At 34.9% G+C, this 25,551-nt stretch overlaps 2 protein-coding genes across 2 annotated transcripts in view; one reads left to right on the top strand and one right to left on the bottom strand.

Moving 5' to 3' along the window:
* smash (smallish) overlaps positions 1-25,551 on the bottom strand; it is a 90,936-nt gene that overhangs the window by 53,921 nt on the left and 11,464 nt on the right. The window lies entirely within an intron of this gene.
* Positions 8,972-13,040, top strand: LOC149899856 (uncharacterized). Its single transcript, XM_090113848.1, has 2 exons — positions 8,972-9,345; positions 9,685-13,040. Exon 2 carries the CDS (start codon positions 9,706-9,708, stop codon positions 12,367-12,369), a length of 2,664 nt encoding a protein of 887 aa, XP_089969974.1. The 5' UTR covers positions 8,972-9,345; positions 9,685-9,705; the 3' UTR covers positions 12,370-13,040.

Here is a 25,551-nt window from a genome sequence, read left to right as displayed (position 1 = left end):
ATGATGGGGTCACGGACGAATTCTACCTATACCCGTGGCCCTGTCGTTCATGCGGCTTGTCGGAACACAGTGGGGTTTTGGTCGGTTGAAATCCGACATAACCCACGGCCCCTTCCCCGGAGGCCATGCGTATCTATGCAAGATTATCAGCTTTGTATAGTAACACATGTTTACAGGCAAACATGTCACATACCGTAAGTTTACATATGTTTAATACTCAAGTCTACTATAGGTAATACTAAGTCTACTCGATAGATAAAAACAAATTCCCATATTCATTCACACTTTCACCACAAGGTCGTGTATTGTTCATGACTGGGAAATCATCATCACATGATCACATCAGATCCTAATGCAATGTCATTGTTCTGTCTTTGATAGCATTGTGTGAATCGAATTTGATTAGACGACTGTATAGATAAGGGAAGGGAAAATTTAATTCATTTCATTGTTAGAGATTCGCCCGCGGCTTCGCCTGTATTGTCAAAAACTGAACAAATTAGATCTTTCTCTTGAATCACTCTATTAAAAACCGTATCAAAATCCGTTGCGTAGTTTTAAAGATTTAAGCATAGGTACTTAGGGATGTAGGGACAGATATAGCGACTTTGTTTTTTACTATGTAGTGATAAAGTAGCTATCTATATTATATTGGTATGATTTTATTGGTTGTTAAATTACTCATGACTTTATCAGTTCTTCTGTTAATTAATAGTTACAATGTATGTATGTTTTCAATACGTAACTACATATATGTAATAAGATATTTATCATATTTTATTATCTGTGTAGATTATAAGAAAAACGTAAAATATACAGGATGTAATCGTTAAATGTGCACAGGCGATTATTCCGTAACTATTACAGATTGGGAGCGTTCCATGTAACATTTTTGGATATTTCTTATTATTGTCATTTTACTCATTAGGTATAGTACTTTCAATATCAGTTTAAAGTTTTTTGATATCTGTTATAGCTACGGAATAATCGCCTGTGCGCACGCTTAATGATTACACCCTGTATAGGTAGTAGGTATCTACTATCAAATATTGTAATTAAATCCTCTCAACTGCAACATTTAGCAATCCCACTAATACTAAAGATAATATTTTAAAACACTGATTAAAAAGTTTACTTCAAGCACATGAAATAGCGTGTCTCATCTAGTACATTGTCATTCACTATAGTCACAACTAAATGCATCACATAGTTTACACAATTAATATTGTGATTAATATTCAAAACATTATTCCAAGACTGTCATGTGATACGTAAATGAAAGGCGGGCTTCAACGACAGACTGATTTATTACGAAGAAACAGATTTACCCTCAACCATACTAATTAATTTGTTACTTATTCTATACTACCGTTATTACACTCCTCCGCAACAAGATCACAATAACATAATACAGGACAAGTAATTAACACACAAACTTAAAAGATACAACAGTAATTAACATACAAACTTAAAAGACAGCTTGGAACATAATAAACATAAGGAAACGCCTTGATTGCACAATTATACATATAAATACCATAACCCAAATTACATATACTTAATAATTAATATTATATAAATACTACTAGAACCTAAATTACATAAACTTCCTTACAATAATTTTTTTGCTCGATTAATTGCACGCAGTGCACGAGCGGACATTTGTGATGTCTCAGGGCTAACCTGCGACGCTTTTGGTGCCGCCTCTACGCGGGCCGGTGGGGACAGCCCTGCAGTCTCTGACTGGTGATTTGTTTCGTCACCACTGGCTGCGTCTTCCCACGTCTCCCCCTCGAGTTTTTTACCGGCCTCAAGGTCACCCGCGTCGTCTGTACCGGTGGCATTTGTGCGTGTTAACGAGAACCTATTTTTCGCGGATATTATTTGATCGACGTGCCTTCGCCACTCGATGCCGTTACCTAACTCGACCTTATATGAAACCGGTCCTGTCTTTTTAGAAACAGTGCCCTCTACCCACTTATCTTCCTTAGACCTATAATCCCTCGCGAGCACAGCATCCCCCACGCTAAACTCCCGTAGCGTCGCCGAACTGCGCGCGATTTGCTTTTCCTGTTTATCGCGAACCGCAGCCGCCACGTCGGGTCGCAATGCGTCCAGGCGACTGCGTAGGCGTCGTCCTTGTAGTGCTAATGCTGGTGATATACCCGTCGTGGCGTGCTCACAATTTCGATATTTAAAAAGAAATTTATTTAGTGCTGTGCTCACGTCCTCGCCTTCAAATAACGCTCTTTTAATTGTTTTTTTAATAATTTTGACGGCGTTTTCCGCCGCCCCGTTCCCTTGTGGCCGATAAGGGGCCGAAGTCGTGTGCCTAATACAATTATTTTTACAATAAGTCTTAAACTCATACGAAGAAAAGGGTGGACCGTTATCAGTTACAAGTTGCGATGGTAGACCGAACCTTGCGAATATGCCTCTCAAAACTCTTATAGTGAAATCTGCATTCGTATACCGCATTGAATAAGCTTCAATCCACTTAGAATGTGCGTCCACTAAAATTAAATAGCGTACACCCCCGCAATCTGCAAAATCTGCGTGAACGCGCTGCCACGGGTGCAGCGGGAACTCCCACGGGTGCAGCTGTGTGCGCGCCGGCGCGTCCAGCACCGAGCGGCACGCTGGACACGACCTACATGTTTCTTCAATATCCTTATCTAAACTCGCCCAGTATACATAATTTCGTGATAAGGTTTTCATTTTATTCATACCAAGGTGCCCCTCATGAATCTCCTCTAAAATTTTGTTTTGTAAAACGTACGGAATGACTATTCTATATTTATATATAACGCACCCCTGTTCAACTACAAAATCCTGTTTTCTAGCAAAATAGGGTTTCTCCTCATCGCAACTCGGACTAAGCGGCCAGCCAAAAAGAATATACCGCTTAATTTTACACAATAAGTTGTCACGTTCCGTTTCCGCGGCGACATCGCTGTAACAAACAGGTAATGCGTCCGCAACTAAATTTAAATAATCTACTGAATCTGTAATGCGACCCTCTCGTGTTAACGGTAACCTCGATAACGCATCAGCCGGCCCGTTGTCCGCTGACCTAACAAATTCAATCTTAAAATCGTATGCAGCCAGACGCGCTGCCCATCGCTGCAAACGGCTCGCTGCCGTCTGCGGAATACCGCCCTTACTGCCAAAAATATATGTTAGTGGTTGGTGATCTGTGCGTAATGTGAATCGTCTACCGAATAAATACTGGTGGTGTTTCGTTACACCGAACAAAATAGCGAGCGCTTCTTTGTCAAGTTGACTGTAATTACGTTCAGCCGAGTTAAGCGTGCGCGACACACAGCTTACCGGCCGCTCGCTGCCGTCCGCGTAGCGATGCGCCAGCACAGCGCCCAGCCCGTACGCGCTACTATCCACCGCTAATACTAACTCGCGTCCTTCCTCGTAATGTGCCAAACACCGTTCATTTAAGAGTGCTCGCTTTGCCTCATTAAACGCTTCCCTACAGTTTGAATCCCATTTCCAGTTCACGTTCTTTTTTAATAAATTATGTAAAGGTTGTAATATAGTACTTAAGTTAGGAATAAATCGACCGTAATAGTTAAGCATGCCTAGGAAACTCTTAAGTTGCGAAACATTATTAGGTGTGGGTGCACTGGAAATAGCTTCCAACTTTTCTGGATCCGGCCGTAATCCCTCCTTATTTATAATAAACCCTAAATATTTCACATAATCTTGCAAAAATTTACATTTACTTAATTTAACAGTGAGTCCCATTTCCCGTAACCGCTCGAGCACTAATTTCAAATTTTTCATATGTTCCGAATTATTAGAACCCGTTATACAAATATCATCTAAAAATACGACACATCCCGTCACTCCCCGGAGGGTTTCTTCCATTAATTTTTGAAATTTTTCGGGTATACAAGATAAACCGTACGGGGTGCGCCGGTATGCAAACGTGCCCATATGCGTAGTGATAGCGGTGTACGGTTGTGAATCATCCGAAAGAATACACTGTTCATAAGCGTGCGTTAAATCAATCTTTGTAAATTTCTCACCTCCCCTTAAGTTAGCAAACAATTCTTCAATACGCGGTAACGGATAAAAATCCCTCTTTAATTTTGGATTAATTGTAATTTTGTAATCACCACAGATTCGAATTTCCCCATTTTTTTTTACAACGGGTACGATTGGGGTCCCATAGTCTGAATATTCAACGCGATAGATCGAGCCGTCAGCCTCGAGACGAGCTAGCTCCTTCTCAACCCTCTCGCGCAGCGCTAGCGGCACCGGTCTCGCTCGCACGTAAACCGGTTCGCTATCCGCGAGTCGTAATCGAATTGTTTGTTTACAAGTGCCAAACTTATCACAAAATACTTCAGGGAATTCTTTACATAACTGGTTCACGAATTCATCTTCACTGATTTCATTGAGGCGGATTTCTGTAATGTTTAACGCGCGCATCCACTCTCTTCCTAATAAAGGCCGTGCGCCCTGTTTAATTACATATAATCGTAATTTATTTTTATACACTCTGCCCAGACGTACGTCCACCTCGATGAAACCCAGAGATTGAATTCGTGAACCCGAATAACAACGTAAAATTAAATTATCAGCTTTTATTAATTTATGCGAGAACAAACGATTATACATATCCTCGCTTATTGCCGAAATACGACTTCCCGTGTCCACTTCACATTGAATAAGTTTATTGTCAATTAACAAGTCAACAAAGAATGGTCGGTTACCTCGTGTCGTGACGTCGATGTTGTACAAACCGTCGTCCGACTCGTCGCTTACAAAATTTTGCCGACCTGACACTCGTTTGCACATCACTTTTATATGGCCCCGCTGGCCGCACTCATCACAGTTGTAATGCTTAAACCGACACTTTTCTGCCGCATGCGCCTTGCCGCAGCGCCAACAGTTGCGCCCGCGGTGACCGAGCGCCTCCGCGCCGGCGGCCGGCCGCGCCTCGAGCGTGCGGCCCGCGCCCCGCGCGCCGGCAGCCCGTAGCGGCCGCGCGCGCTGGCCGGCCGAGCCGCCGCCGCCGCGCGCGTAGTGCAGGCCCTCGCCCGCCTCGCTGCTCGCCGCTGCCGTTGAATCCGTCGTCCCCGCCCCGGTGGAGCCGCTCACTTCTGCGTGCTTCTCCGCAGCCTCTAAAGCTAGCGCGAGTTCCACGGCCTCCCTGTACTGAATTTTTTTCTCGGCGAATATTCTGGAACGCATCGCATCGTTCGATAGTCCCGACACGAATTGATCGCGCAGGTTCTCCTCCAGAGTTGAACACGAACTGCATTTACCAAAATTGCAAGTAGCCGCGAGATGCTTCAACGCTTGTAGGTACTCAGTGAGCGATTCGCCGGCACGCTGACGCCGCAATCGAAACACGTGTCTCTCGGCGATTTCGGAGCGCTGAGGTTCCAAATGTTCCGTCACGATTTGTATTAATTGTTCATAAGTTTTATTTTCAGGGAAACTCGGAGCACATAGATCGCACATCAACGCGTATGTTTCTTCGCCCACGACCGTTATCAACATGGACACCTTTAAATCGTCACCAATTTCGTTCAATTTAATGTACTGATTTACTCGTCGTATATACGCAGGCCACTGCTTCGAACTCAAATTGAAAGGTTCTATTTTACCGATAGGCATCTTGGATTTCGCGAAGAACAAACAGTTTAAACACAAAGAAAAAAAAATCCTGCCTCGTCGCCAATGATACGTAAATGAAAGGCGGGCTTCAACGACAGACTGATTTATTACGAAGAAACAGATTTACCCTCAACCATACTAATTAATTTGTTACTTATTCTATACTACCGTTATTACATCATGTAAACACGCATGTAGAACAAGTTTCCATCGCTCTTTATCAATGACTAGCTGTTGCCCGCGACTTCGTCCACGATTCGGTCGTTTTTCGTCATTCGTCGTTTAAAAAAAATACGTGACACTTTATTTTTGAATGTTCTTAATTGTCTCTTATAAAATTTAACTACATTAAAATTGAATACTCTGATAAGAAAATCTTAAAATCATCGAAAATCATAGACATAGAATATCTGAGGAAAACATGAATGAATGTGATTTAAATTCTACATTTCTTAGTAATTAAAATAATAATCTAAATTAAATGTAGATTAACAGTTTGAGCGCACCATTATAGAATATGTACCTAAGTAATAAATTACGTTAGTTTACATTGTAACTTTACTAAAAACACGATGACTTTCTTTCGCGCTCGGTACCACAAACTAAACATGTTTGTGGTACGTGGCCCGCGTCACTTTACCCCCCTCCGTTGCTATGCGAAAATACATTCGTCGCCCTACTGTAGGAAAAATTGTAATACTGCGGCCTGGGCGTTATAACACGCTCAGGGAATTCCTGAGTGCTGATAGACTTCCGTCTATCGGCATTTATACCAATTTTATATTAATATCACCATCTTGAGGAAAAGCTTCTAATCTCGATTTAAAACGCATATATACGGATTAACCTGATGAATTAACATGTTCTAAAATTGTGAAATGAGTTCAGTTTTAAATTCGAGAAATATTGATTTCTTGTATTCGATTATTCGTCGTAGTCGAATACAAAATATATTTAAAGAAACTTAGGTTGGCCTTCAGGCAAAAGGGATCCTATCAAATGATAAACTTGACCTTGTATCTTAAAAGTAAGAATGAAAGGAGCATCTAATAATTGTTGAGCACCAAAGGATCATTTAAAACGCAATACTATAAGAGCTAATATTGTCTAAGAACTGTTTAGATTGCACATGTTCCTCTAAAACTTAAAAGTAGTGATTTCAAAGGTTCCGGCGTATCTTCAAACGAAAGCCGACTCCTTACTCCACTTTAAAGCATTACAAAAAGAACATACTACGTTAATATCGCCTATACAGAAGATGATCTGTAATCAATTGTGAGGTTATAAGCAAACCCACTTTTATATTATTTTGTCGGACCACACCACCGAATTTGTAGATTGATCTTCTATGTTTACCTCTTAGTCATTAAGACTATGTCGAAATCTGTTTGCAATAAGACGGGCCTCTCGCTATTCGTCCGTTTAAAGAGACCAATAGTTTCAATTCTTAATCTTTCATTAAACAAACTTATTAATCGTTCTTGTCTCAAATAATGGTAATATTCGCGTCCCTACTCTAGTCATTGCTTATGCTCATGTTCATCTTCGAGAGATCGAATAATATTATGGTGCACCCTATTATTTGTCAAACGGTCTTCATATTGAGTAAAAGTTTCAGAATTCTCGAGATAAAATATGACGATCGTGATCAGCTGTGAGACGTAATTCCCTCTCAGTGAGGGTTTCGGTCTCACGGGATAGTACAATATGCCATTTGCGATCAGCTGTGAGACGTTATATATACCCTCAGTGAAGGTTTCGGTCTCACAGGATAGTACATGCCGTTCGCGGTCAGCTGTGAGCCGCAATTCTCGTTGTGAAGCGGTTTCAGGTTCGGCATAACACATGTTGTTTTCGGTCAATAGTAAGCCTCTTATCTCTAACGATCCTTGAGAACTCTTATTTCTCATTTTCTTAACTTTGCTCGAATTTCGATATATAAAGATTTTTTAGGTGGCACTGATGCGGGTGAATAAAAATTAAAACGGACTAAGAGTGTTATAATCTCAATCATCATCATCAATACATATAATAAAATTGTGGAAAAGTGATGTCTGTACAATTAAAATATGTAGAAAAAAATTAGCAGGTGTTATTATTATCGAGAAATGAGAGAAACCATTTTTTTCTCTTAAAAGCTCCCCCCCTCCCACTTCCCGAACTCCGATTGACCGTAATTTATTTTTCCTTACATTTTTATCATATCCTTTTCTAATGGGTTTCATCCTACTGCGATTTTTTTTTGTTTCAAAAATTATCTACCCTGGTGTATAGGTAAATTTTCCACATAAAATGTCCTTTAAATTATGTCGTATTATATTTTTAACCCCCGATGCAAAAAGACTGGTGTTATGTGTTTGACCGCTATGTATTTCTGTGTGTGTGTGTGTGTCTGTCTATGGCACCGTAGCTGGCTAACAGGTAAACCGAATTAGATGCGGTTTTTTTTGTTAGGCAGAATATTTTCCGACGCTGGTTCTTAGATAAAGTGTATCAAAATTGGTTCATCCACTTATTATACCTACATAGGGGTAAAAGTGGGAATGAAAAAAATGAAAGTTATAATTTATTTTTAAAGATCGTCGGGAAGTTTATGAAATTATTTATTCCTTTTTCTATACACTTTTCTTCGTCTAAACGGTTTAGTTACGTGCTCTCTCTCTCTTCAGCCTTTAGTTACGTGCGTGAGACAGGAAAGATCTAATTTGGATTTGTTTCTGGATTTGATAAAAACTGAGTATCGATTAAGCTGATCAGTGGCTACTGGCTACACCATAGATTATTAAAAACATCCGTTTAAGATAGGAAGGAAATAGAATTTGCTCCTCTCCCCCCCCCTGGTTCCTAAAAAATAATATGACATAATTTAAAAGAAATTTTACGTAGAATTAGTTAGGCATTTCTTTTTTGATTTTCGATATTATATACTAATCATAATTTTTAATTACAATATGTAGTAACTATTTGGTATAGGTTAGGCATTTCATTTCTTGATTTTCTTTAATAATTTGGTACGTAAGTTTTTTAGCTCAGTTTAGTAAGAAATTTTAATAACAATTCTTTTAATTATTTATGGTAGCACAACAGTACAGTATGGTTGTACGTATTTACTCAATAATTGTATGGGCATTTCTCTGTAAACTCGTATTTGGCTGTCCCGACCGACTCTTTCAATAAGTACTTTAATTATTTACTAATAAATCATTCCTAAAGAAACTCTAATCCCGAAACTTTAAGGGCTGATTGTTTTAAGCACCATAACTATTTTAATTTTTTTTCTACACATGTTAGAAGCTCTAAAAACACAGTCCCCTGGCTGTCCCCACCATTGATTTGTTGACTAGATATGGGATTTACGAGAAAGGTATTATAGCTACATACATTTGTCAGTAATTATCATAAAGCAAACATATTAAAATATATTATTTTCATAAAACTAGATCTCATTACGCATTTTATTATTTAGTAAACACCTGCAAACTTTGTCCCCAAAATTTTTATACAGTCCCCTGCCAAAGATTTAAATCCATAGAAAAAAAAAACTGTAAGATTAAAAAACATTGTTCTAAGTGAAACGAAACGCAATTGATGTGAAGTTAGCTACGATGCCGAAAGCGGTGACGAGACGCCATCTTGTTTAGTTTCAGAGTGACATTTGTGTGGTGAACACGTGTTTGTTCCGGTACCCCGCACAGTCCTCCGGTAAGTGATAATATCATGTTAATTACTTTAATTATTTAAATCATATAGTTTATTTTTTTATATTTATGTCTAAATTGATCGGTAGGTTCTTAAACAAACTAATCTGCATCAGTTTTTAAGATATTGTGATATTTATTCGAAATACACAGTCCCCTGGCAACAGTCCTCTGTCAGAAAATGTGGCAGGGGACTGTTTTGTATAACAGGGGACTGTGTTTTTGACGTATTGGTATTGTGTTTATGTATTGTTTGTGTAAATTTATACGATAATCTGGTTTATCAATAGGTATCATCAATGTATCATTATATTTCTTTATAAAGTTGTATTATTTTACACAGGCCGAGCGAAAACACAATAATATGGCTCCGAGAAAGAAAAAGTTATCCCGAGAGGAATTACTACAGAAGAAGAGAGAAGCAGAACGACTACGTTATGAAAAAAGAAAAAATGACCCACAAAAGAGAGAAGAAATGAGAGAAAAGGAAAAATTAAAGTACCAAAAGAAGAAAGAAAAAGGTTCACGAAAGTTGGTAAAGGATATGACACCTCGTGAGCACAGAGCTGCCCTAAAGAAGTGGAAAGAACATTGTACCGTGTACCGAACCAAAAGATTAAGACTGAAAAGTGTCACTAATACTTTTATACGAGACAATACGCCAATATCAGATCTAGAAGCATCTCCTCCGCCTACAAGACCCACCACTCCAATTCCAGAGCAGTTTTCTTCAGCTCCAAGCCCAGCAGCTTCCAGTGCTAGTCAACAACAAAGAAAGAAAGAAGCCACGACTCGACGAAAGAAGTTTAACAGGAAAAGAAATGAAAAAATTGCACGTTTAGAGAAAAGGCTTGAGAAGTACAAGAAAAGGTTAGCTAGATTTAAAAGTAAAATGCAGAAGAACGTTGAAGATACACCTAAAACAAAGATATTAAAAATGTTAGAAGAGCCTGATCAAAGAAAAGAAGTAGTAAAGAAAGCGTTGTTTGGCGACGTCATTAGTAATCAGTTGAAAGAAAATTATTCTACATTGAAACATACGAAGGAGAGACAAATTTTCAAAAAAGTTGTTACTGGTAGTCTTGTTCGAAAGTATAGGCAATGGATACCTAAAGAAATTAAATCGTTGTCTAGACCCGGAAAAAAATCCAACCTCAATGGCTTAGATGTACCTGTATTGAAACGATGTAAAATACCTGAAAGTTATAAAAGAGCTGTTCACAATTTCTTTGAAGATGATAGTAATAGCCGTATGGGAGCCGGTAAAAAAGAATTTATTACTAGGAAGACTGTAAAGAAACAGAAGAGGTATCTTCTTGACACAGTTATGAATCTTTACAAAAAGTTTATTACAGGCAACTTTAAAATTAGTTACCAAACTTTTTGTCGACTCCGTCCATTTTGGGTTGTTAAACCAAATGCTCAAAACCGCGATACATGTCTTTGCATAGTTCACAGCAACATAGACATGAAGCTCAGCACACTTCATACTGCAAATATATTGGGTTACAACAACCACCAGAAGTTACTGGAAGAGCTATGTTGCGACCGGTATAATGTGAATTGTTTGGCGAGATCCTGTCATACTTGCCTTAATAAGAACCCGAAATATAAAGAATTTGATAACAGAAATGTCATAAAATATAAAATGTGGATTTCGGAAAGGCAACAAATACAAGATTTTAAGACTAAAAAGCCCCGACTCGTGACTAAATGTTTGAAAAAAACATTTGAAGTACATCCAAGACAGCTCATAACGCAATTACAGAAAGATTTAGACAAGTTTTTTGAACACCAGCGAAATATTGTTCACCAATATAAAGCCATAAAGGATTTGAAATCAAACCTACACTGCGACGAAGTCCTGATACACGTCGATTTCAGTGAAAATTATTGCACTAAGTACTCTGAAGAAATTCAGGCCTTTCATTTCGGTGGATCTCGTGCACAGCTGAGCCTGCATACCGTTGTAGTTTATCTACAAAATTCAATCCTTTCTTTTTGCACAGTCTCCGAGAACATAACCCATTCACCTGCTGCCATTTGGACACATCTACGACCAGTTTTCAGGGCTCTTCCATGTAACATTAAACGAGTGCACTTTTTGAGCGATGGCCCTGTAACGCAGTATCGCAATAAAACTATGTTTTTTATAATGGCAACTAAACTCTCTGAAGAAATTCCTGATATTGAAAACTTTACATGGAACTACACTGAAAGTGGCCATGGAAAAGGTGCACCGGATGGAATCGGAGCAACATGTAAAAGGACAGCAGATTTTGTAGTTAGTTCTGGAGGTGACATCAACAATATTGATCAGTTTGTTACAGTTATCCAGGAGCGATGTCTTGGCATCACATGTATCGCGATTGACGGTAAAGACATTCAGGCAATGGTCGATACAGTTGAAGAGGAAGCAGCCGATCAGAAAGGGTTTAAAGGTACTCTAAATGTACATCAGGTCGCAGGTGTTTATTCCAGCTCCATCCCTGGCCTTCCCACTAAATGTAAAACACTTACAATGAAAACTCTCAGCTGCTTTTGCAACCGCGGATCTTGTGAACATTATAAGATAGGCAGTATCAACTTTGCTTTAAAGCCTAAATTGACAGTAGAAGAAGTATTTACAAAGTCCGAAGCCGAAGATCTTGAGCCTGCTAAGTCTGAATTGACACCTACACAAACGAAATCCCTTCAAAGATTGGATGATGCTATACCAGGAACGAGTGGCATTCAGAATTCATTTTACAATACAGGAGATTATGTTCTTGTGAAATATACAGCTAAAAATGTGGAATATCGTTATGCTGCTGTAATTAATGGGATTGACGATGAAGAAAATGACTTACGTGTTACTTTCCTCAAGATTTGTGACCAAAAAGCGCAGCTCTTTAGAATAGATGATAATGACATTTCAGACGTGTCATTTGAACAAGTTGTCCTAAAGTTGGATAATCCTGACTTGATTTTAAAAGGAAAAAGAATATTTTATAAATTTCCTACTGAAGTAAAAGTTTTTGAGCGCTAACTTTTTAACGTGTTAAATTAACTGTGATTTATTTGTGCCTTATTTGAATTAATATTTTTAAGGTTTTTGGAGATTTCAGTTTAATTTAATTTGAGAGAAAAGACTTTCTTTATAACCTATGTTAATGATGTAAAGATAGTAGGTGTTTCAATTTAACTGCATAAATTTAATTAATGACTGATATTATAATACTAACTTACTGTTGATCTCAAAAAGTTCAAAATATTTCTAGCACATAAGTTTAATTTTTGATACGAATACTTACATTTTTATATTACAAATTAATATAATAAGTATTTAAATGCATAGCATTGAGCAATCCATATTATAATAAATAATATTATATTGATCTCTTAGCAAGTACAAAATGTTTCTAGCACTTAAGGTTGATTTGTGATATGAATGTTTAAAAAACGTTATGTTTTCTGTTATTTTTCATAAAGAAACTTAGTTGATTATCGTTGCGAAAACATGTCATTTAAATAATAAATGATTGATTAATGTAAAATGACTTTTCTTTCAAACACATCAGTCCCCTGTCTCACTTAACAGTACCCTGTTACGTTCAAAACAGTCCCCTGACGCCCGAAACAGTCCCCTGTCATGGTTTTTTAGAAAATCGCTAATAACTCGAAAAATACGTATAAGTTCAGTGGGCCACCTTATTTTATTAAAACAACAGTTAAGTTTCTTCGAAATAGGAGACTTTTTATTGGCAAATATTTAAAAAAATCGCCAGGACAACATTTATATGGAGCCTGTACGAGCTTACAGAGAAATGCCCGTATGTTAAGTAGTAATTCAGCATGGGCGTAGCCACGGTGGGGCTGGGTGGGGCGCTTACCCTGGCTTTGATCTGGTAGGTACTAATTGTGACGCGGGAGTGGGAGCATGAAAATAAAAATGATTTTTTATTGTTGCCCCACCCTGAGCCCATGGTCATAGGTCCCATAGTCACTATTCCACGCGAACGAAGTCGCGGGGACAGCTAGTAGACAAATATAATCAGAAAGCTTTGAACTCCTAAGCTCAACCATAAAAGATAGACATTTATGATGTCGGGAGATATTTTTTATATAATATGGAGAACATTTCTTTCATACTTGATTTCTGTGTAGCTTTAACCATTAAGATACACGCATTAAGAACGCACACGCGACGAAAGCTTAAAAATGGAGTTGCTGCTCTGCTCACGAATATGAAAAATAATTGTACCAAGTTTCGTTTAAATCCGTCGAGTAGTTTTTGTTTCTATAACGGTTATACAGACAGACAGACGGACAAACATTTTTGACGTCGATGTCGATCTCTAATCACCTCGTGATAGTTATTTAGGAAATATATTTCATGTGCAGAATTGACCTCTACAGATTTAATATAAGTAGGTATACATATATTTAGATTCCAATTTCCATGTAACGTTAAATTCGACTATATAATAACTAACAGACAACGCAGGTTACTCTCGTTTCCGTAAGTTGAGGCGGCTACATATTCGGTCCTAATAACATGACTTTTTGTGAACGAAACGACAGCGCGGTTTAATTCGATGGCAACACCATCAGAAAAAAGGAAATATTTTTAACTTTGAAAAAATATTATGATTTACACTATTAATACTATTTTAACATTAACACAAAATATAAGACTGTGAGTGTGTAAAAATAAATCCAGCTAGTTTCACATCACACTTATGTTTATAATTAGGTATACGACATGAAAATATATTAATTACCAAGCAATAATCATACAGATAAATACTGAACAAAAGTATTAACAGTCAAAGTATATTTTTACTAACAACATGTAAATGATGAAGGAATAATAATTATCAACGAACTAACCTTTTTGTATTAGAGTCCCGCCTCGTGATCGAATTATTAAAACACGAAGATTTTTAAAAATGTAACCAATGAACACAATCAATATTAGATTAACTGTAATGGTGTCTAGTTTGACTTAAAATAATATACATCTACCCTCACTTTTAAAAATGTAGTATATTCACACGAATTATATAAGCGCACCTTATAGGGAAGGGAAGATTTATTATGGGTTAAAGAGTTAAATAAATAAATAACATAATTATATTTAAATTATTAATTTTTAACATTGTGTTCAGTAGTGTTAACATGTAAATTGATTTGATTTTTACGAAATCTCATAGATGGCGCTGAATCAAATTTGTCTTTATAGTACTAAGATTCATTAAACAGTTTCTCTGCCCAAATAACGTAAATGACGTAGTTTTTATAGTGTAAAGCTAGATAATAGCATGGCTTACTCAAAAACAACATTTAAACATGAGTCTTTAGATTGTACGCTGTCGTAGTTCACGGAATACGTAAGAAAAGTAAAGGTTCACAGCTCCTCCCCCGGAGGTGATAGCATGATAATATGTTTAAAAAAACCTCACACGACCTGTTAGTAATATTCATGCAAAATTTGAAGTCAATCTATGCAGTACTTTTCGAGATTAGCTCGGACAAACATACAGACAAACAGACAAACAGACAAACAGACAAACAGACAAAAATTCTAAAAACTATATTTTTGGCTTCTATATCGATTATAGATCATGGATTATGTATTCTTTTAAAAAAATATTCAATGTACAGTTTTGACTTTCCTACGATTTTATTATATGTATAGATAACATTGTGTTCAGTAGTGTTAACATGTAAATTGATTTGATTTTTACGAAATCTCATAGATGGCGCTGAATCAAATTTGTCTTTATAGTACTAAGATTCATTAAACAGTTTCTCTGCCCAAATAACGTAAATGACGTAGTTTTTATAGTGTAAAGCTAGATAATAGCATGGCTTACTCAAAAACAACATTTAAACATGAGTCTTTAGATTGTACGCTGTCGTAGTTCACGGAATACGTAAGAAAAGTAAAGGTTCACAGCTCCTCCCCCGGAGGTGATAGCATGATAATATGTTTAAAAAAACCTCACACGACCTGTTAGTAATATTCATGCAAAATTTGAAGTCAATCTATGCAGTACTTTTCGAGATTAGCTCGGACAAACATACAGACAAACAGACAAACAGACAAACAGACAAACAGACAAAAATTCTAAAAACTATATTTTTGGCTTCTATATCGATTATAGATCATGGATTATGTATTCTTTTAAAAAAATATTCAATGTACAGTTTTGACTTTCCTACGATTTTATTATATGTATAGATAACACGGAAAAGATAAAGCTATATTTGAGCCATGCTAACAACCTACAGTCTAGTAAATGGCTTTTAACCTACTTGTAAAAAAGAGCATCATATTTAATGCTTAATGTAATATATTTTTGTTGAATATCTTATTACATTTTATGAGAGGTCAATTTTTACTTCGAGCATCTTGTACAAAGTTTTATTGATTTAAAATTGAATGTTAGTATGTTTTTCATTATAAAATGTATCTATACCTAGATAAAGCAACAATAACAAAATGTCGTAACCTATTTCATAAAACATTGCCATCTACGACCTCTTCCAAGTAACTAACGGAATAAAAAATAAATACTTATTAAAAAAAATATTTTTATAAAATAATTCGCAATTTGCGACAAATTTGGTTACAAACCTACTTGTTAATTTATAGATAAGCATATCTCTACTCTAACGCCACTTTATATTCAAAATTAGCATATTTTCGATATAATAGTTTACCTTATTTGGTGTTATTTTTACTTATTAAGGTATTACTGCATTCCCTCCTACGAATATGTAAATATATGTAAAAACATATGCAAATAATATTAGTCATCGCAGTCAAATGTCAATTGATAAGCGAATTCTTAAGGCTGCAGTCTAGCAAAATTGCGTTTTCAACAAGTTATTTGACAATTTTTTCCCGGCTAATGAAATGATAAACTGAATTTTTTTTTCTTGTTTATCAATTAGTGTTATATACGCAATGCGCGTGAATTTTTTCACATTTGTAAAGTTACTTTATGTTACCTTAATCAGGCCTTCAAGATAAGTCTCTTTCCCCCAAAGACATTTCGAGCTAAGTTTGTGCACTCACTACGTTGCAACCGATTACAATTTACACAATCTGATCAGCGCATTATTATCCTTATATAGTCGTTATTAAAAACTGCTGAATACAATTGCCGAAAAACTTATGATTTTCTTAATTAGAACGTTATAAATTCATTAAATTTCTCATTTTTTGCCTTACAAAATCTATTGATAAATACTGCTAAAAGTTATTTTTTCCATTAATTTATTCGAGTTGGTTGAAGACCAATGAGTATTAATCCTTTAAAATTTTTTTTTTTTAATTTTGATAATTCTTTAAATGTTAAAAAAATATTTAAAATAATTAGTAAAAATCCTAGCGAATTTCTTTAGTCGCGCTCCTTGGGCCGGAGCGTTCTGACGTGTGCTCTACGCTCGATTTTCCTTCATACCGAAGTGAAAGTTGCTCTACTTCATTAAATTTAATATTTTTGTTAATTTATTATTTTTATCTTAGTTTTGTGCAAATATTCGTATTTTTAAACATTTGATTTCGATATGAAAAATAAACGAAAAAAATACGCGTGTAAGTAACTACTAGAAAAAAAAAATTATCTTCGAACATAAAGTTAATGAAACCAAATAGATTGCAAAGGTGATTGGCAACAATTTCTTTATTTTACGGGGTGTCAGTAAAGGGATGTATATTTCTTTAAAACTAAAGTAAGCTCATAAATTTTCTTTTAATATAATTTTTTTGAAGTTCCAAAAATGTTTATTTTTCGTTTGAGAAATACGAAATATAATATAAACTTGTATTGAGAACTTGAACTTCCCAAGTTCATCCGGGGAAATCCCCATACGGGGAAAATGATTTGTTTACTCCAAAATTTTTTAATTTTATCTTCTAGTCATTTTCAACGTTAATAAAGTTACAAAATTAATAATCAAACAACATGCCGCTAATGTTGTTTGATTATTAATTTTGTAACTTAAATACAGGTTTTATATTCTGATCTTACAGACGCGCTGACAAATTTAGTCCGCCATTTCTAGTTTAGTCTACCAACTCTAAGTACCAATATTAAAACGAATGGATTATCATCACATCATCAAAACTCAGATGTAATGGAAGATCACAATAACATAGAAAATTCAGTAGGTGTTGAGAACTAAACAAACAGAAGTAACAGAGACGCGAAGAATAAAAAAAGAGTACGAAAACGATAATTCGTTGATGCTTTCCCTTTTCGACGTATTGTTAGGGTACATCACCAATCTGCAAAAAACAAAACTGATGATTCCCAATTGCTGATTAAAAATGAAAAACAAATAATCGACAACAGTGGTGAAAATTTGCTGATCACAATGAAACATCCTTCAGTGGTAGCAGATTTACTCATTTCAAATGTATCGGTGAACAGCGTAAAGGAGAGGAGGACAGGAAAACATTATGAATGTGGATGGTGGATTGTACACAGGGTGTAATCGATAAGTATGTGCAGGCGATTATGACGTTATTATTGCAGGTATCAAAAAACTTAAAACTGATATCGAAATTACTTTACCTAATGAGCAAAATGACAATAATAACTTTTTAAAAGTATAACGAGAAATATCTAAAAAATTTACTTTATACACTCCCATATCAAAAAGGGAAAATGGGACTAGTAGAAGTTAAATGTCTAATTCCAGCAAAAGACATGAATGCGGAAGATGCGGTTAAAAAAAATTTAATATTTGAAATACAATGCAAAAAATAACACTTTTGTCATAGATAAGAATCATGACTATTTTTTCTAAATTCAGGGACAACTAAACGTTGCAGAAGCAGAAGTCTGCTTATTTGCTGTTTGGACTGGAGTGAATAATTCGTTAAAAATAGAATATATAAAAAAGTATGTAACGTTTAGGCAAAATAATATGATGGACCATTATCAAGATTTTACATAAATTGCCTACTGTCAGAATTGATTGATTCGAGACTTCAGCATTCGATGCCCATCAAGGACCCATCCTATATCATTCAAGCGATTGAAAAAAAAGAGATAAATCCAGTGCAACCGATAAAGCATCAGAATGCTAGCAAAAGATTTATTAGGTTTATCAATATAAATCTATATATTACACATAATATAATAAATCTGTAGAAGACGCGAAGACTGACATCCGCGCGGACGGAGTCGCGGGCGGAAGCTAGTCAGAAATAAATATCTTTTGTTTTCATTTAACACAAACATTACATTTTTTTTATTATATACAAAATTTGTTTATCCGTTTTATTAGTTAAACTGAACAACTTTCACTAAGAAACTTAGGTCGAAAAAAATGTATTGAGTTCTGCATTTTGTATGGAAAGCTTATTTTTTTTTATATTTCGTCCAAATTTCTTTGTAAAAGTTGATCAGTTATATAAACATGAAGTTGAAGATATCAATAGAAAGTATTCGCAAATATTGTGTACTGATAAAAAAAAATCACCCGGTGTAATTTTCACGAAAATTGTTTCAAATTGTCATTTTTGGTACTTATTACGAATATTAAATTATGCATACGAATGATTTAATTTTTAAAAATTAAGTGGAGCAACTTTCCCTTAGTACATTTGTATTATTTACATATAGGATGACAGGATGCATTTGTTTGCACTACTAGACCAAGCCCTTAACGCAACAAAATTCAATTTAATAAATTATGTTTATTTCACGGGACAATTTGTTAATCTTGTTAATTATGTTTTATTGCAAGATAACCAACTGATTTGTAAACAAAATATTGCGTTGAAGAATTTAAGGTGTAACTCAGTGAAAAAAACATAATCCTAAACTCATCTTATAAATTCGAAAGTAACTCTGTCTATCTGTCTCTTCTTCAAATAAACTACTGAACCGAATTAGATGAGATGAATGAAAAACCAAAGATAGTTGAACCTGAGAAATGACATTGGATGGGTTTTATCCGGTATAGCGGAAATCCAACGGCAATGGCAACTATGCGGGGTTTCCTTTGACTATGCGAGCGAAGCCGCGAGTAGCAACTAGTATTAACTATTAACTAAAATCTTACGGATTCTATCCCGATCTCTGATAAATTTCGTAATTCGATCGATCATCAATAAATCAATCAAATGTTGGATCGCATAGCCTTAGCCTTTTGGTTGCGCAAGCGCATGGTGTATGGATGTCGAATTATCGAAATGTTTCAATGAGTGCTGACAGCTGACGTTTAATTATAGATATTACTATTAGTATAAATTGATATTATTATCATAAGATATAGTATTATTTTGATAACGATAAATATTTGTTTGATAATAAATGCTAAGAACGAAGGATTTTAAGGAACCGCTTATTTATTTTTGTAATTGAATTTGCGTGATACATTATTCATGATCATATTTTTCACTAGCTCACCGCCCGCGGCTTCGCCCGCTTTGTCTAAAACCTAATAAATTATATACTAAAACCTTCCTCTTGAATCACTCTATCTATTAAAAAAACCGCATCAAAATCCGTTGCGTAGTTTTAAAGATTTAAGCATACAAAGGGACATAGGTACAGAGAAAGCGACTTTGTTTTATACTATTAGTACGAGATCCGGCTGCAGGATCAGTGCGTTCATCGGTTTTTTGCTGAAAACCGAATTTTTATGTATATTTATAATTAGGAGAATATATATCGACTAGGTTGCCAGTCAAAATTTGGCCGCAAGCATGTTTAATTAAAATTTTTCTAATCGATTTTTGGGAAAAAAATTCGTTCACTTGTTTTTTGAATAAAATGTAGTCTACATCACGTCAAATGATATAAAAATTCTAAAAAATCACGGTTGCCGCTTTTCACCTGGCCGCAACATCTTGGCAGCCTGGTGCAAACAGGTATGATTTCGATTTATTTTTACGTTCATAACGCACATTTATGAATCATATATCAAATTAAAGCTATTTTTTTTCTATTTATTATCATATATGGTTGCCTAATTAAATCCGGCCGCAAATAAGGGTTGCTGGCTTATAAAAATTATAAATATAGGATTAGTGCGTTCATCGGTTTTTTGCTGAAAACCGAATTTTTATGTAACTATATGTATTTATAATTAGGAGAATATATATCGACTAGGTTGCAGTCAAAATTTGGCCGCAAGCATGTTTACACTCAACCTTAAATATTCAACATCTTTAACAGCCGGCAACCCTTATTTGCGGCCGGATTTAATTAGGCAACCATATATGATAATAAATAGAAAAAATTAGCTTTAATTTGATATATGATTCATAAATGTGCGTTATGAACGTAAAAATGAATCGAAATCATACCTGTTTGCACCAGGCTGCCAAGATGTTGCGGCCAGGTGAAAAGCGGCAACCGTGATTTTTTAGAATTTTTATATCATTTGACGTGATGTAGACTACATTTTATTCAAAAAACAAGTGAACGAATTTTTTTCCCAAAAATCGATTAGAAAAATTTTAATTAAACATGCTTGCGGCCAAATTTTGACTGGCAACCTAGTCGATATATATTCTCCTAATTATAAATATACATAAAAATTCGGTTTTCAGCAAAAAACCGATGAACGCACTGATCCTGCGGTGGGATCTTAGACTATATGTAGTGATGATGGTGTCAGAAGGATATCATTCTACACTATCTTTTGAAGGGTGTTATCAAAATATAAGATTTTAAAGATTACTATTGAAATGTACAAAAAAAAATATTTCGTTTTTTTACAATCTATATTCAACACAAGGTTACAATCCATACTAATATTATAAATGCGAAAGTAACTCTGTCTGTCTGTTACTCAATCACGCCTAAACTACTGAACCAATTTGCATGAAATTTGGTATGGATATATTTTGATACCCGAGAAAGGACATAGGCTACCTTTTATTGCGAAATATGTACCACGGGCGAAGCCGGGGCGGACCACTAGTATATAATAATTCAACAATAAACATTTATTTTCTTATCAGATACACTATTCGACACGACTGGTTTTGAATTAAAACCGTTAAATTCGTACCGATTATTCAAAGGAGATATTTTTAACCAATTTCAATGGAGTACGTGCATGTAGATTGGCCTGGTTGAAGATTCATTTTATTCAATAGTTTATATGGTTGTTAACGAAATTGTAAATCTTATTCAGGAAATAAATCTGGTGTAAATTTGGTGAAAATAGATGTTTTTTTTTTGCCCTTTGTCGTTAAACTTCTGTGCATATTTAGTTTTATTTGACCAGTAGTGGAGCCATCTTAGGAAGCTTGTAGGATCAAAATTGTTAGATGATTATGATTCTTTACTAAAGGAAACTTCCGAGTTTATTATCAAACGTTATTTCATGTAGTACCTAACATTTATTCTTTCATTGGATAGAAAACTTATAAAATTTTCAAATCTGAAAGTCAATGTCTTCAACCACTGTCTCAACCGTGAGCTAATTGTAAAAAATATGAAATAGAGACAGTTTTTGATTCTTCTTCAACTCCTATTTTAACCTTTAAAGAAATAGATACGCAAATGTATACATTTCGATATACAATAAAATGACATGTTTGAGAAGCTATTAATCATATAAATCATCGATATTCTGTCGCAACCTAATCAATAATTTCACAATGTGAATTAGTATGAGTTTTTTTCATAAACCAACATGTTAAGTTGACAGCTAATTTTAAGTTTAGTTCGACCTTGACGCGTGCTCAAAGGTGAAGATCTTTTGATTTTAACATTTGGATGTTTTTGCAACTATTTATTGTAAAATAGTTAATTTTCCTGGCATTTCGCAAACTTAAGATGTAAAAGCAGCTGATTAAAATCAAATTTCAATGTACGTTGTTATGAAAAAGAATTGTTTCTATTTGTAAAGCTTAAACTGCTGAACTGATTTGCATAATTGTCAGAAGTAATGTATACTCCTGTCTTTTTAACACATTTTACCATAGACAACACCGGAGAATGCAGCTAGTATATTCTATAACACAGATAGAAGAATAAATAATTTTAATAATTACAACACAGAAAAAACATTTTCTCAACTTTTTGCTTCTAAATCAAACAAATGACAACGACGTAAAAATGACGTAACTTTTAAACTACAATCAAATTTAATTGGCACTTAAACAGTTCGTGTGAATGAGACAGATAGCGATAATTAAAGAACAAAGCAGTAAAGATTGAGTTCATTTCAAAATGGCCGACGAAAGCATTAATTTGCTGATTTGTTATGTTATATCAAAGATTAATTAGATTGTGTAATTGACTATGTAATGGGTAAACTGATTCAGAATTGATTTAAAAATTATGAATATGATTGTTAATGGTAGGTATGTTAGTTTGAAAATTATGAATGTAATAGATACAAATGATCGGGTAAGTATATGAATTTTGGTATTGGTATATATAGATTAAAGTAAAATAAAAATTCGTAAGAGAGGAAATGAGGATGAACATTTGTAGCTACGGCGTAGTTTTATATCGTGAAACACATCTATTATTACTACTTTTGGTTTCCTTGAAGGCGCTAATCTCAGGAACTATTGGTCCGATTTTAAAAATTATTTCAGTGTTAGATAGCCCATTTATTGATGAAGGCTATCATCACGTTTACACATATACTTAGTGATTTAATAATTAATATTATATAGCCCACGAAATAGAAAGTTAATAAGCTTTTATATAACAAATAACCCGAAAAAGTACCTGTTTATTATGCACCAGACTGTAATATCTTTATTGATACAAAACTTTACATAATTTCATGCTCAAAAGAAAACTAGTTTATGACATTTTTATTATTTATGACTGAAACTTAACTTGTTCAATGTTTTTATTTTTAACGCGTTTTCACAAAAAGCAAGTCATAGACTTTCTCGTTTTAATATCTATTGTTATTTAAATTATATTTCATACAACATAATCGAACTTTATATAAACGCAAAAGTTTGTAAGTCTGTATGTTGGTTACTATTTTACGCAAAAACAGCTGATCGGATCTGTATGAAATTTGCTACAGTGATAACTGATAGGTTATTGTCTGAATTAGCACATACTTCTTACCCGAATACCACACGAGTGACGCCGCAAGTTCTAACACAGTACATAGTTAACAAATGTTAAATATTATTTCCTGTGAACTTCACACGGAAGTAATGGTTCCTTGTCAATGCCAATACAAACATACAAACCGATAATTGGAGTTCACTCAACTGTTATGTAATTGTGTGTTTTGTTCATTCCAGCTATGTTTTGTGGTTTTATGGGCGCGATCTGTGTAGGAGTTTATGTGTAAAAATAACATTTGACTTGCGACAGAAAATTTGTCTTCTCGATAAGGACATAAGTAGAAACAGTGATAAATTGATAGATTAATGGATTGAACTTTTTACGAGTATTGTATGAAAAAATTAAAAAAAATAAGGGATTTTATACACATATATATCTTATATATAAAATTCTCGTGTCACAATGTTAGTCTGCATACTCCTCCGAAACGGGTGGACCGATTCTCATGAAATTTTCTGTGCCTATCGGGTAAGTCTGAGAATCGGCCAACATCTATTTTTCATATGTACCACGGGCGAAGCCGGGGCGGACCGCTAGTATAAGTATATAATCATATACTTAATATTGAGAATGAAAATAAAATAAGGAATGTTTTTACCTTATAACATCAAAATACCCTCATATTATTGTAATACGCCGCGGATTAAGATTTATTTTCATAACACACGTATCTATTATTATCTATTCGTATAAACAAAGATATAATAATGATATATAGATAATCGCGACATAGTGTCGCATGAGAATCATCGATTGCAAGAATTATTATAACATATTTGATTAGATTGTAAATATTCCACACGTCTTTTAAATACCAATACCTATAGTTAACATAGTCAATCGTGTAAAGACATTATAACATGAATTGAAACGTATTTAATATTAGACTTATTTTTCTATTATAAATTTATAAAGAATAGAAAAAATTCGATCACGAGGCGGGATTCGAACCCGCATCCTTTCACGCCAATTTATTATAGTGTCGATTATTTTTGTAATATTATAATGTCGATAGTATAATATGTGAAAATTGAAAAACCAGACAACCCAGGATAGGCCATCCTGGCGCATGAGATCGAGGAGAGCCGACCCCAAATAAAGGGATAAGGCAAAGGAAAAGAAGAAGTATAATATGTGAAAAGCGCCTTGAAATCGATCAAAAAACCCTTTCAAGACATTAGTACCTACTTATATACCTACCTACAATATAATAATTCTCAAAGGACTCTAGTTACTAGATTTTCCACACTAAAGGCTCTTCTATACAGTTAATGCTTATTCATATCCCATTTCAATGGCAATCATCGGTGACATGACATCACTTAGCTGATGATAAATGAAGATCCTTTGTGAATGGTCAAGAAATATGAAAGAGTTGTTATTAAATGTCACAGTCAAATATGAGAATATTTTATATTTGTTTAGACACTTTTAAATAATAATTAGGTACTGTGTTAAATTGCCAATTCTTCTTGATAGACGCGACCTTCCGAATCAGTCGTAAACAAAACCACCCTTGCCCCGCGGTTTTACCCGCATTTCTCCGCTCCTGTTGGTCTAAGCGTGATGTTATAGCCTTATAGTCTTTCTCGAAAAATGGCCTATCTAACACCGAAATAATTTTTCAAATCGGACCAGTAGTTCCTTAGATAAACGCGTTTAAACATACAAAAAAACTTATAAAGTATAGATGTCAATTAATGAACACGTCATGTAAAAATTTACATGATAAAATTCTGAGTTTGATTTGATGACCTACTTCCTATCTCCGACCTCAATAACATCAAAATACCCTCATATTATTGTTACAAAAACAGCGCACTTAACACATTAAAATGCAATAAGAGCAACATTACAACGAGGTTTCATTTTCGGTAACTGCCTCGGAAGGAAAGTGACGTTACGTCATGTAGGTGGTGGTGTCACCACGGGCGGTTGGAACGCCGCGTTTTTGCTGCGCGTGTGAAACAGTTTTTTTGCATTTTTGATGGACGCATAGGATCGGATCAATTAGTATTGCTATCTAGGAACGTGATTGTTGAATGTAGTTTGACGTAATGAAATAAAAATGGAAACTGCGTTTTTTTAATCAGTAGCTATCTCACAATGACCACGTGTTAGAATTTACAAAAACTAAAGAG

The sequence above is a fragment of the Colias eurytheme genome, chromosome 20 (assembly GCF_061535395.1).
Source record: "Colias eurytheme isolate Ceu_HAF_F1 chromosome 20, ilColEury1 Martin Lab GWU primary, whole genome shotgun sequence".
In the NCBI taxonomy this organism is placed as follows: Eukaryota; Metazoa; Arthropoda; class Insecta; order Lepidoptera; family Pieridae; genus Colias; species Colias eurytheme.
The sequence above is the reverse complement of the archived record's forward strand: the minus strand, read 5'-3'. Positions and strand labels throughout refer to the sequence as shown.

Bases quoted from the DNA above. Each gene is read 5' to 3' on its own strand.
- LOC149899856 (XM_090113848.1), top strand. From the start codon at position 9,706: ATGGCTCCGAGAAAGAAAAAGTTATCCCGAGAGGAATTACTACAGAAG.